This window comes from Silurus meridionalis, chromosome 5 (assembly GCF_014805685.1).
Source record: "Silurus meridionalis isolate SWU-2019-XX chromosome 5, ASM1480568v1, whole genome shotgun sequence".
NCBI lineage: Eukaryota > Metazoa > Chordata > Actinopteri > Siluriformes > Siluridae > Silurus > Silurus meridionalis.
In genome coordinates this window covers 25,048,838-25,062,891 of record NC_060888.1, presented here as the reverse complement: position 1 = coordinate 25,062,891, position 14,054 = coordinate 25,048,838, and the positions used below count along the sequence as shown (strand labels likewise).

General features: G+C 36.4%; 1 protein-coding gene across 1 annotated transcript in view; it reads right to left on the bottom strand.

Moving 5' to 3' along the window:
• syt9b (synaptotagmin IXb) overlaps nt 1-12,156 on the bottom strand; it is a 50,609-nt gene extending 38,453 nt beyond the window's left edge. Inside the window, exon 1 of the mRNA XM_046850543.1 lies at nt 11,674-12,156. Within this exon, the coding sequence (XP_046706499.1) occupies nt 11,674-11,821 (148 nt within the window). The 5' untranslated portion in view covers nt 11,822-12,156. The remainder of the gene's footprint in view (nt 1-11,673) is intronic.
• Nucleotides 12,157-14,054: the final 1,898 nt, after the last annotated feature.

The following is a 14,054-nucleotide window of genomic DNA, read 5'->3' as shown; positions in this document are numbered from 1 at the left end:
ATTAAACCCCAGAAAATCTGAAAAAACTAAAGTTAAAAATGAACCACGGTGGTATAATTTAAGATGAATTACAGATTGCAATTCATTTTTGTTCTGATAAGAACTGCGGCCAAAATTTATAGTTCACAGCCCATTATACAATATTATTCACACCACATTTTTTGTTTGGAAAATGAAAAACAGATGATGAAATATTTGTTTAAAAAGTTTCTTGCCATCTTTCTTTTTACTCAGTGGCTTTTGAGTTATTTGGTTTTGGCGTGCTTCATTCAGCATTCTGGATTCACTCCAAGAAGTTCACATGGGTCATTGTGTGCTTTTCCAAGCAACACGAGAGTGAATCCGAAACATGCCCTTTTCTTTCAATGTTATGCCGAGCACTAAGTCTTCAGACAATCATTACAGAACAACCCAACCTGCCCCATCTGCCCCATGTAACACCATGTTCTACCAGATCTCTGTATATGGTGCTTGAGCTTGTATCATATTACTCATCATTTACAAAAAATGGCTCCAGATTAGACATTTTGCTTCCTAAAAAACACCTCCAAGGAAATTTCCTTTCACTTTCAGGGTAGGATTGGATGCTTGTTGATACATTGGAAATACTGTGCACTGAGCGTATGGATTAAGCGTATGATTGAGATTTTAATATTTACAATTTGTGTGATTAAATGAATAAAGAAAATGAATAAATAAGTCATTTTCGCTTTTTCTGCTTCTGTAAAATTCAAAATGTACATTTTGTTTTTCAGTTGTGAAATAAAAACATATGAATGCAATGAACACACTGTTTTAAAACGTAAAAAAACTGTTGACCCCTGATTTAGTTAGTTAATTAGTTAGTCTTAAATCACCTTCTAAAAGACTGATGAACTGTGTGTCAGAAACTCTAAAATTAGCACCAACTGATAAACAAAACAAAAAATCACAGGTCTATGTCTTTGTGTTCTTTGTGTACATTACTACAGTAACAACTAATTTACATACTGTAATTTTCATTAAAGATTGATTTATTTGACCTTTTATGTAGGAGCCTCTAGTGCTAAATTCAAACAAGACTTCACATTTTAGACCACTTGATGCTGCTGGCTCTGCATGAACAGCTTAAAGATCCATGAGGTTGCTGTGAAAAGCTAAACTCAAAAGCCATGAAGGGTTTGGACCATAACGAATATACAAAGTTTTCTACAAGGCGTACTATTTCTATGGCCATGAACAGTTAATAACCTCAACAATGATGAAACTATGAATAAATGGATATTCAGTGTCACCCAGATGAAGCCTGGTTTCCTTTTGGGTCTGGTTCCTCTTAAAAATGTCTACTCATCCCATCTCAGGTAACTTTTCCTTGCTATTGTGGCCACTGGTTTGCTCATTAGGAATATACTTAGAGGGACTAATTTATGATGCTTAAATTTATGTTCATAATTCTGTAAAGTGGTTTTGGGACAATTTCCACTGTTAAGAAGAATAACATTATAATAAATTGAAATTAAGCTGGTTCCCTGGTGGTCTAGTGGTTAGGCTGCGACTCTCTCAATGCTACGGCCCGGGGTTGATCCCCGGTCAGGGAACCGACCCCAGCCATTAGGGTTGCACAAGCCAGTGCACTCTTAGTGCCGGTCCCAAGCCCGAATAAATGGGGAGGGTTGCGTTAGGAAGGGAATCCAGCGTAAAAACGTGCTAAATCAAACATGCGGATCATAAATACGGATGATCCGCTGTGGAGACCCCTAATGGGAGAAGCCGAAAGAAAGTTAAATTGAAATTAAGCTAAAAAAAAGAAGCTATAAACAAGCAATAACAAAAAACTAATTTGTTTCACAGATTTTGCACAATGTTCTTAACATAAAACCAGAGATTTTAATCTTTGGCAAATTGCTGGGGTAATCACATCACCCTGCTGCTGATTATTGTCTTCCACGTACCACATTTGGCTTTATACCTTACTCAATAAATGCAAAATCTGTGTACAACTAGTTTAGAATGCGTTTTTATACATTTATTTTTTTTTTAAATGTAATCGATATCTGTATTATTTGCTGTTTTACAGTTCTACTTCTTATAGCAGAAGTTAGGCAGCTGCAAAGGTCTCAAGTTATCATGGCCACACTCTATCATCCACTCTAGCCTTTTCCCACCCATAAAGGGAAGCAGAAGTGCCTCTGTTTTGTTGCATTATGTAATGACATATTTTAATTATTTAACAACAGCATTTAGACTTACATTAGAAGGGAATTTTAAGCAAATAGGCTTTCTGGGCTTTTTATGGTACAGAGAAAAGTAGATCCAAATATAAAAAAATGCTGCAGGGTTTAAAGTAGTCTAGTTTTTTTTTCCTTACTTAAGCCAGAACTGTGCTGAAGGTGCTACAGTACATTTCATCATTACACACACCCATAACCTGCCTACATTCACAGCTGGATGGCTGACAAGGCAGACGGCCAAACAAACATTTTCTCACAGCCTGTCAACAAAAGCTCGTTTGCTCACCAATAATATGAAGACGTCCTGAAGAAGTATTCTGTGAGCCAGCACAAAAAAGTCGTCTCTGACGAAGGTAACTACAGAAAGCCAGTGGAAAGAGCATAGAAATGTTTGCAGCTAGGTGGTGGAACAAACTTCTACTTGATGTCGGAACCTGCCTTATCAACTAGTACTTGAATTTGTGGTAATCCTATATACAAATATTTTGCTTTTCAAAAAATATATATGCTCTTCCAACCAAATTTTTAGTCTGATTATATTCTGTGTTCAATTAAACCAGTATCGAATGTAATTAATGCATTTTTTTCATAAGTTCCAGATAAGGTGTGAATGTACCTGAGGAACAAATCAGACCTTCATGCAAGCTTGTACAAAAGGTGTACAAAAGAGATAAGACCTTGCATCATCATAACATGATTAGCTGTAAAATATAACCTTATGGATGGAGAAATTATATGAATAGTATAAAAGTGTTTTTTTTGTGCATCAGCTGGTATATTGTATTTTCATCAAGGACATTAATATGATGACGGTTAATGCTGCTAAAGTGTTGAGTGTCTGAATGCATACAAGAAATTCTGAAGGCTTTAAAAAAAAAATACAAATTACAGTAAATACAGTACCGTATTTTTCGGACTATAAGCTAATACATTTTTCCCACGTTTTTATCCCACGCTTAAACAACGAAGCGGCTTATTTATGAATTTTTCCTGGGTTTTTCCCGGTTTCACAAACTTCAAGCCAAAAAACTGAGCGACATAACATTAGACCAATTAAATTTCCGAACGGAAACGAAAAAAAAACGCACCTCGCCTGCGTTCTGAGCTGCACGGCTTCGGGAGGAAAAAAAACTTTTTTTTTAAACGCACGATGATGACAAAAGATAAACTCCCGAGAGAAATAGTTGTGAAAGGAAGGAGGAAGACAGTGAACAATGACTTTCTTGGTAGGCTACTGTTTAGATACAAGCCGTTGTAACGTGTTGAGTCTGGGTGAAGGGAGAGCTCGCTAACTCCAGTTACAACAGAAATCATATAAGCACAGACAGGTTTCCAAAACTCGGGCCTTTTTTATTTTTCTTGGCAACAGCGTTACAGGTTAGTCAAAGAAACTTAGAAATGAGCATCAGAAAATAATGACATATTCTTCGTCTGGAACACACGCATTAATAGCGGAAAAATGCAGTGCAACATATTTCACCCGTCACACCTTGTGTAACATGTCTTTCGTTAAAGCCTGTGTAAAGTACATTAGTGTAGACACGGCTTATAGACAGGTGCGGCTTATTTATGTTAAAAATGAAAATATTTGTAAAATTTAGTGGATGCGGCTTATATATGGGTGCGCTTTATAGTCCGGAAATTACGGTAATTATGGAAACAAACCACTCGGACGTGTGCTGTTATGGGAAAACAATCAATGATGGGCTGAAGAGGAGTTACTCTTCTAACACTCCGGAAGTCAATTATTTTCCTATAAAAACAGAACCTGGATTGTTTTACTCCTCTAATATTCCATTCGTTGTTTATTTGCTATTTATTAAAACAACACGTGGTACTTTTTATCCGTTTATAGTTACATTTAACGTGGAAAGTCTTATAGACAAGGTTCATTCTGTGATCACTTATGTTGTAGCAGTTGTAAAGTATCATCCACCAGACTCATATTTTTCCTATACAATATAATATTAATATGACAGACTATAATGTTACAGATGAACCACACATACACAAAAGAAACACTGCTTCAGTGATAATACAGTTTTAAAATGTAGATTTGTTGGCTGAACAGGTTCCTTGAATTGAGTTGTTTTATTTTATTTGACTTATTTGGTTATATAAAGCTTTTTTTTTTACTTGTCACATATACATTGGAGTGAATTTAATCCTTTACCTACCCCAGTGATGTTAGTTAGCTGGGATCAGCCATGATGTAGCGCCTCTGGAGGTTAAGGGCCTTACTCAAGGGCCCAATAATGGCTTTGGTGATACAGGGGCTTAAACCGCTGACCTTTCAGTCAGTAATCCAGAGGCTTAACCACTGAGCTACAACTTCCCCAATAATGTAAATTATCTTGTAATCAATCAAATCTATAAGATACATTCTGGAATCTAATTTGTTGATTTCTGTTGGTCTGATTTCCATTAGACTTTTGACAACTAGTTGCTCACATGCTGAAATCTACTGGACACCATTAGGGACCATTAGGACATCATTAGGGACCAAGTTTCTATAAAGGTTGCTATGGTATAATGATAATGATTTAATTAAATGCGTATTTAATTAAAGACATGCCATAATGAAATACATTTGGTTCTGGTTTTAACCGATTTTGTAGTGGCAACTATTAGACTTTCTGTTATGTTATTTATTTTTTTTAACAGCGATAATAGGAAACTTTTTTCAAAGTTGCTGTTCTAGAAATTAATCAATGCATTTTGACCAATCAAGTTCTTGATTAGTTGTTCCCAGTTTGCTCAGATTTGTCAATGAACATCTTGAAGTCTTCAAGATGGGAAGTGGTGCTGTAGCTCAGTGCTTAAGTCGTTTGACTTATGGCCAGAAGGTTGTAAGGTTGCTCAAATCACAGCACCAGCAAGCTGCCACTGCTGGGCCCTTGAGCACGGCCCTTAACCCTCAGCTGCTCAGTTCTAAGTTCCATTCCCAAATGCCGTAAACTTTTTTTTTTTGTCAATTGTGTTTTGCTGAATAAAATTTTTTTAACCTTTAGATTAGATTTTTTTTCCACTTGAGGGCTTGTGTTGAATATTTTTAGTCATATTTAGATTGTATTCACCCACAGACCTGCAGGAACATATGCCGTTACATAAAACACCGTTCACCGAGTTCAGTCCCTCACCATCAGCTGCTGAGAATTTTCCCACCTCTGTCAACTGCTGATCTAAATTTGAACGTGTGACGTGAGACTTAGAGAGTCACACATAACACGTGCGCTGTATCATAATGCTGGAGATAGAATGTGGATGAGATTTTCAATCACACAGATGGAAAGATTAGATCTCTCACCCCTACTATAAATTATACAGCGCTGATTTTTTGTCAGGTGGGGAAAAAATTGGACGCTCATGTAAACCATATCGTAATAGAACCGAGTTTGTGCACGGGGGCATTTTTATGCTGAGCAGGTTTGGGTCTTCTAGGTTAAGTGAAAGGAAAATGTAATTCTACTGCATTTACATTTAAAGCGAAATTATAAGACTTAAGCTTTGTGGTAACAGTTTGGCGAAGGGCCTCGAATGGCTGAAAAAGTCAGGTGTCTCAATACTTATGTTATAAGAGACAAAAAATGATACGTACTATGATATAAAAATAAAATCCCTACCGATAGTTTTTCCAGGTTCCGCTTATTTATTAATTATTACATTTATATTTGTTTTCTATAGCACATTTTCATGATTCAGTACTTATTTTTGTCAAATTTTTGTTATACTCATTTTTGTAATACTATTTGACATAGAGTGTTTTTTTAATTTTTATTTTTTATTCAGCATCCATTAATGGGTTATTAGCAGGTCCGATCCTACCGAGCTATCGGTATCAGTAAAATCCTTATCCCACTCGACCTCTGATTGAAACATAATTTCAAAAACTGATTGTTTTCGCTATCACGTGCATCGAATTTCCTTAAGTCTTTCTCTGTTATATCATTTCTGGGATGAGCTAATCCCATGCCACTTCAACCTCAGCTGCTGGCTTTTAATTAAAGCATAATTCTACTTAGGGGACAGCAATGACAAGCAAGGTTCAGTGGCGGTGGACACATATGTAGGACGTGCGACATGATACACTGTACTCTATAAATTTATACAAAGACTACATGAGAGTTGCTTTTTTTTATAATAGGAAAGGAAAAGATATGGGCGATGGGACACTGAAGACCCAATTGAGGGCTGGTTATTGTGGATGAATGAACAATACTGTAGCAATAATGCCAAGTGTGATGAAGAGAAGAGTAAAAGATACAGTATAAGAGAAGACAGCATACAGGTCATAGTCACATTATAACAAAGGAGGTTGCCAGAAATAAATAGATTCAGAATATAAATGTATAAGATAGAGACTGGTGGTGAGGAAAACTTACTGAGCTGACACGAAGAAGAAGCTTTAAGAGGAACTCAGACTCAAAAGTCCATCCACATCCAGGTGATGACTGTGTATTTTATGGTCAAAAAGCACAATGGTGGTACCAGGATTCTTATATATAAATATGGGATTAGTACAAATACAGTAGTTAAGTAGTAAATTTGGGGGGGGAAAGCTGCTTTCCTCAAATCATACCCCTCATTTACAAAGTCCTGTACTTGAGACTCAAGTAAAAGTACAAAATATTCTTACTCCTGAATGACCTTAAATGTGAAAAGTGAAAGTAGTAATGTATGAAAAGTGTGAATAATGGATGCAGTTCAGGGTTCCATTCTCCTGCATGTCAGACCTTAATAAGAAACGAAGACACACAGTGAGAAAACCCTTACTCCATTCACACAGATACAGTACAGATACTTAAAAAAAACCCCAATCACTAGTTTACTGTCCACCAGAGATCAATTTATCAATATCTTCATAAAGTTTTGTGGGGTTTTTTTGTGAAAGTGATCATGCCTCTTTCTTCTTTTCTGGATAGGGATAAACTTATAGGAAATCTTTTTGATGCTAAAATTTATATTTGCAGTCTATTTTATTCTGTAAAGCTACATTGAGACAATGTCCATTCTTAGAAGGTGTATACAAATAAAACCAAAATGAATTAAATTGAATTGATTGGGAAAAACATGTCACCAGATTTACACACGTTTCTGTCATTTTGATCATCTTCCTTAATAAACATAAAAGATAAATATGCATTCACATACACATGATTTAAATATGGTGTCACCCACAACAAGAATACATTATTATTTTTTTATATTTTTTTATATTTTTTAAAAGTTTTATAAAAGTGAAAAAAAAAAAATATATATATATATATATATATATATATATATATATATATATATACAAAATGAATGATAAAATCATAAAAAGCAGAGAAGCAGAGCTTCTGGACAGATATGGCATGTTCTACTTCTTTTATTTTTTGTTCTTTTGAATGGCTCATCGTAATTGTTTATATTCATAGATTTGCTTTAGACTTTTTTATTTCAAAGTAAAAAAATATAAACTAAGCTTCACAATGTTTTATCCAATTATAAATAATTGCGATAAATTCAGGTTTATAGCTCGATAGAGCAATTAATCACAAACCAACAAAGAGCAAAAACACAAAGCATTTTTCAAAAATGACAAAATGATGGTAAACAGTGAAAATGTCCTGTAAAAACACCAAATGTGCTACATCTTCTTGTTGTTGTTCTACTTGGATGGCTAGTCTTAATTGTCATTATTTATGGATTTGTTTCGGGCTGCTTCCTTTCAAGTCATTAAAATGAAATGAGTTTCACAAAATGTACAAAATTGCACTCATCACTGATCGAACGATTTGAAGCTGTCAGTGTCTCCTTTTTGAATCGAGATCTCCTTATCTGTAAATTGCACTAAAATCTAGTAAAATACAAATAATCTGAATGCTCTTTTAGGGTCTTTCATAGACCCAAAGAAAAACAGAATTGGGGCACCTGACGTTTCCAGCCATTTAGGGTTCCACAAACTGTACACAAAGTTAAAGGCACACAATTGTACAGGATGTGATAGCATCACACTTTCCTATCACTTGATCCTGTTCCTGCATGACAAGGCCCCTGTGCACAAATGAAGCTCCATGAAGATATGCTTTACATGGGTTGAAGTAGAAGATCTTCTGATATAGAGTTTTGACCTCAACCCTAGTAAACACCTTTGAAACGAACTGGAACGCTGGCCCAGGACTCCTCACTTCACCTACATCACAACCTGACTAACACTCATGTATCTAAATGAGCACAAATCTCCACAAACACACTCCAAGATCCCAGAAGGTTATACCAACAGTTGAGAACTAAAAATGGAATGGGATGTTAAAAAAGGATACACCAATCTCATAGTCAGGACACACAATGCCATCGAGCAGGAGAAAATAGTTTACCAATGCTTTCTGAAGGTGACTGAATGTAATTAAGGGTAATGATTTCTCTGGATCGAAGAGAATAAAGGAGTAATGAACATTCCCCATATCTATGCCAATAATAAACAAATCACATTTCTTATCTGCTGAAAACCACTCAATAGAACATCATTGATCAAATTTGTTTTGACAATGCATGTTTTTTTGTCACAAGAAAACTTCTGATGTTTTCCTATTGCCTTCTGTGAGTGTAACACTGCACAAATCCAGCTATAAAAGATGGCGAATCGAATCCGATGCCCTTTTAATGACATTTCGGACCTTCAAAGAGAAGATGCCGACCCCGAGAGGATCCCGAGCCACCTACAGCCACATGCCAGCTCTAGTTAGATCCCAGTTCATGAACATTTCCGACTTTAAACAAGAACAACCTCTTAAATCAAGCTCAAAATAATCTCCTTCGGAGTTGGTGTTGAATTTATAATGATCTCAGATGTTAGGTTAATTTATGAGTTGCTCAGGAGCTCCTGGTTCCACAACTCCAACTAAGACTGAAGAATCGATCGATTAATCGAGTAATCGGATAAGTAGTAATTTTTCTTTTTTAAAAAGCAATACTAACCAAGAGAGAGAAAATAAGACGGGTCTCTTAAAATGTACAAGTAATTTGTTTCCTTTGTTAGAATTTTTTTTTTTTTCTCGAAAAATTTATTTGCCATATTACATCAAAATACAAATACAGACGCTTCTCATTTTCATTCACTTTACGAACTTTCGCGGATACGAACAAACCTTTCCTAAAATGTAAATCTGTTCAAAGTTAAAAAAATTCAAAATGGAGGAGAGCCGCCGCGAGACCGTAACGAATCGACGTGATGCGCACTGGACTCGGGCGAATCCATTTTTTTAAGTACATTTTTTTTATGAATTTTTTTTATTTCTTATTATTTAATACAAAATATTGTATTCAGTATTCCGATCATTTCGATTTGTTATATATTTGATTGTTTATTTGATAGTATTTATAGCTCTTACATTATTAGGAGATATGCGATGTCAATAACGAACACAGTAACAACTTAACGTAACAAATAACTTAAGTAACGAACAAATAAACGTAACTCATTCAAAAAGTCAATCCGCAGCGTCCGTGTAGAGTAGGTTAGGAAAAATATTTATTTAATAATATATGTAATCATAATATTAATATGAATTCCAAACTTTCTGCCATTTTCTTTGGCCTGAATCTTCTCCTTGACCCTCGCTGTTTTCTCTCCGTTCTTAATTTTTCCTTCTGCGGCGTCTTCTGTGTTACCCGTTCAGAACGCTCCAGAGTTTAGCGGGTGGTGCGTCAATAATAGTAGTCCGTGGGAAACACAGTGCTCCATGTGTAGTTAAATGGACTAAACGAAGCATCGAGGCAAATAATCGAATTACTCGTGTTACTCGAGGAATTGTTTAAGCCCTATATTAAACTGAATTGAATTTAAAAATCCTTTACTGAACAGTACTTCTCAACAATGAGGGAACTGTAGTGAATGGAGATTTGGTATCACCCAGATGAGGATGGGTTCCCTTTTGAGTCTGGTTCCTCTCAAGGTTCCTTCCTCATGAAGTCTCAGGAGGTTTTTCCCTGCCACAGTCGCCACTGGCCCACTCATTAGGGATAAACTTACAATTATAAGGAGCAAACTTATAAGCACTGAACTTAGACATTCGTTTATACAACTTTATAGCCAATTTATCTGTGTAGAGCTGCTTTGAGACAAAGTGCATTGTTGAAAAAGTGCTATACGAATAAAATTAATCGAATTCAATGAATGACATGAATCAGTATTGTTTAACTGCTCAAGATTTTTTTTCTGGACTTTAGTCTAATAATGGTCCAGAGGCAGCATTAAAATCATGGCCAATCTTCTGAGCTTTTTAATGTGGTGATGATATTTTTTCAGCTCGCATTCACAGACGTGCAAACAGTCTCGAACAAAGGCGTCTCAAAATAAATAATCCAAATTTATCCAAACAAAAATTCTCAGGATCAAGTCCTCAGATGTGACTCCATCTTGTTTTAAGATCAAATACACTATTGGAGATTTAATCAGGAATCTTCCCAAGAACACAAGGCTCCCAACACACACACACACACACACACACACACACACACACACACACACACAAACACACGTGCGTTAAATTTAGAGTATCCAATCGACTTACTGGGATTTCCGAGAGGTCTGAGGGATGCAGAGAACCCAGAGGAATCCCGAAGCAAATATACAGTAGTAGAATTGTACACAGGTAGTACCCCAAGCTCAGGATTGAACCTGGGGCACTGGAGTGACCCACAATGTGCAAATTAAACAAAATGGGCAAAATATGACACTTTTAATGGTCAAATCATCGGTCAGGAAATGATCGAGAACTAAACATATACAGTAGATACAGTATTTTATTATGGGGCAGCTTGTTATTAAACCTGTGAACAGCAGAAGATGAGTCGATGTCGTTCTATTCAATCCTAAACTGTTCCACAAAGACATTATAAGAAGTTAAAAAGTCTAGTACATGCAGACATGTTAGTTTAAATTCACAAGCATTTTAATAGCGATTTTCTTTTCTTTTCTTTTGCTCATGTTTGTGCACAAAAAAGCTATAGATTATAAAGCAGTGAATGCAGTGGAAGGAAAAGGAGCAAATATTGGCATCTAAGCATATCAGGAGTGTACTGGTTTCATTTTTGCTCAACAATGATTTGTTGTTGAAGCCATTAAAAGCATCTTCATTTTAACATTTTATTTTGTGGGGCATGAGAAACTAGTTATAGAGGGTTTGTAGAAAAGGAAGTGGAATAAATATACCCTGAAAACAGATTGTGGTCAGGGAAAGGGTGCGGCTTTCAAAGCAGCCTCAATCTCGTAGACTTTAATACCTTCTTACATGGAAGCAGAAGAGAGATGAAGGCAAATCCAATTAGCAGGAATGGAAATAGGACGTTTTTTTCCCATGCACTGCTTCAGGAATGCCCATGCACAGGTGTTCACACTCAAGAAGCAACTCTTTGAGACGCGCAGGAAAGGGGTTTGGGGGTTGTGAGGAGCGCATCTGGAGATGATTTGGGAACTTACCGGAGTCTGAGTAGTCTGGTCGGCCGAGATCACGGAAGGAATAGATGAAGTCTGCGCACTTGTCGCTGTGCACCTCCCCGCGCGAGCACAGCTCGGAGAGCAGCTCGAGCGCCTTCCCGCACATCTCATCCTCCCTTCCCGCAGGCATTTCCCCGCAGCATCCTCATGCAGCGCGCGCCGCTCCGGCTCGGCCGCGCTCATCCAAATAAAACCACGCGCAAAACCCCCCAGACTCCCTACTGCAGGCGCGCGCTCTCAAACTCGCTCCATCTGAACCGCATTCAAGCGCGCGTTCAGATTAAAAAAAAAGAAAAGAAAATAAACCATTTTATAAAGTTGTTGGTATTTATTTTTATTTTTTTTAATATTTTTTTGCAATTTATATTTTTTTAATTTTTATTGAAAAAGTGCGCTCTCGCTGACGGCGACTGCACGAGCGCACGAGGAGGCGCAGCGCGCGAGATCCACTTCTTCCAAAAAAGCACCAGCCTTGGAGATCCCAGTTTGTACAGACCGAAGATGAGGCTCCTCCTTCTTCTTTTTCTTCTCCTCCTCCTTCTTCTCCTCCTCCTCCTCCTGCTCTTCCTCCACCTCAGTTCACATTATCAATGTTTGTCATAGGATTCATTTATCTGACAGAATTAATCTAAAAAAAATACTTTTAGTTCGTACAAGACTGAAAAATCTGTGACTCCAACAATCATAATTTTAGTTTTGTAACTGCTTCATCATGGGTATGGGTTTTCAGTTCACCTACTGGGAAGTTTTAGGAGTTAGAAGGAAACCAGAAAACCCAGAGGAAAGTCAGGGATGATAATAATAATAATAATAATAATAATAATAATAATAATAATAATAATAATAATAATGGGCATGGCTCTGGAGATTTTCCACATTTGCACATTGTCCATGTTCCTCACAGGTTTCCTCCAGGTACTTCAGTTTTCTCCTCAAATAAACATGCATTACTGGCTGACTGAAATTTCCAAAATGATTTTGTGTGTTTGGTTGCCATTTCCATTCAGCGTATCCCCCCATTTGTGCCCAGGTTTCCCTCAACAACTCTATAAACTCCAAGACCAACTCCATACCAAAACCACTGCAGGTGACCACCTCATGAGTCTGACTGAGAGAATGCCATTAGTATGTGAGAAGCACAGAAGGTAATTATTTTGTAGAATGGAAAATATAAAACATATTCCAATTTTTTTGAATACATAATTCCACACGTGTTCTTATATAGTTTGATGTCTTCAGTATAAATGTACAATGTTGAAATTAATAATAATAAAGAAAAACAACTGAAAGTGTTTCGATTGGTATTATATTTATTATAATAGCCTTCTGTGCAGGCCTAAACTCTATCAAAATCACTGACTTACTTTTAATATATTTTATGTCCATGAATATGTATTAAATTAATCGTCGAGTCTCTTCATTTAATACCTCATCACATGTTGCCAGAGCCAAAGATATCTACAGTAAGGCTTTCAGAAATTTCATGTGCCTGGTAGCATAAAATACATGAATCTGTTGCTTTAACCAATCAGATTTCTAGTTGCTGACTCCGAGGTCATCTATCAGGCATTGAATAATGTCTGCCTTTTCACGTCCTTTGATTGGATGGTCAGAGAGCGCACTAATCAGAGCAAAACCACAAACCGCATTTGTAGCAAACTGCCAAAGCTTAAATAAATTTGTGTGGATTTAATAGCTGTTTTTTTTATTTTTATTAGTTTTTTTAGGGCTGACAGAGGAGAAGAAATGTGTTTGGTTGCAGGACAAAGATATTTACAAGACGCATTTAAAAAAAAAAGATGGAGGATTTTTGCATTTTCGTTTCTTTAGAATTTGCACAAAAAACACATTTCAAATCCACAGAAAATCCATAATCATGGGAAAGTGAACATGCGTCAGACAGAAGAGAATAATGATGCTTGTCCACAGCTTGTTACTCTGGGTGTTGCTTGGTAGCTCCAGAGGATGTTAGTAAAGGCCTTTTCCTTATTTCTTACATTGACTCACATGTTTTATGGGAAATATGATAGGAAAGGAACGTTTGCGGTTTGTCGTAATTGCATATTCATGGAATCGGGAGTTGTTGATGAGGGTAAAAGGAGGTTGTGTGCCAATTTTCAACACAGCAAAAAAATAAATAAATGAATGGTCTTCAAAACTATGTAAGCAGATCAAAAAAGCTCCCTTGTGTTATCTCTTCAATTGATTTAACCACTGGGCATGTCTGGTAAGTGAAAACTCAAAAAAAGAAATAAAGAAATAAATAAAAAGCACAAAGAAGATTAGGAGATTATCTGATTCTTCTTCATGTTATTTTGAGTAATGTAATGATAAGTAAATTAATTAGTGTGTGTGTGTGTGTG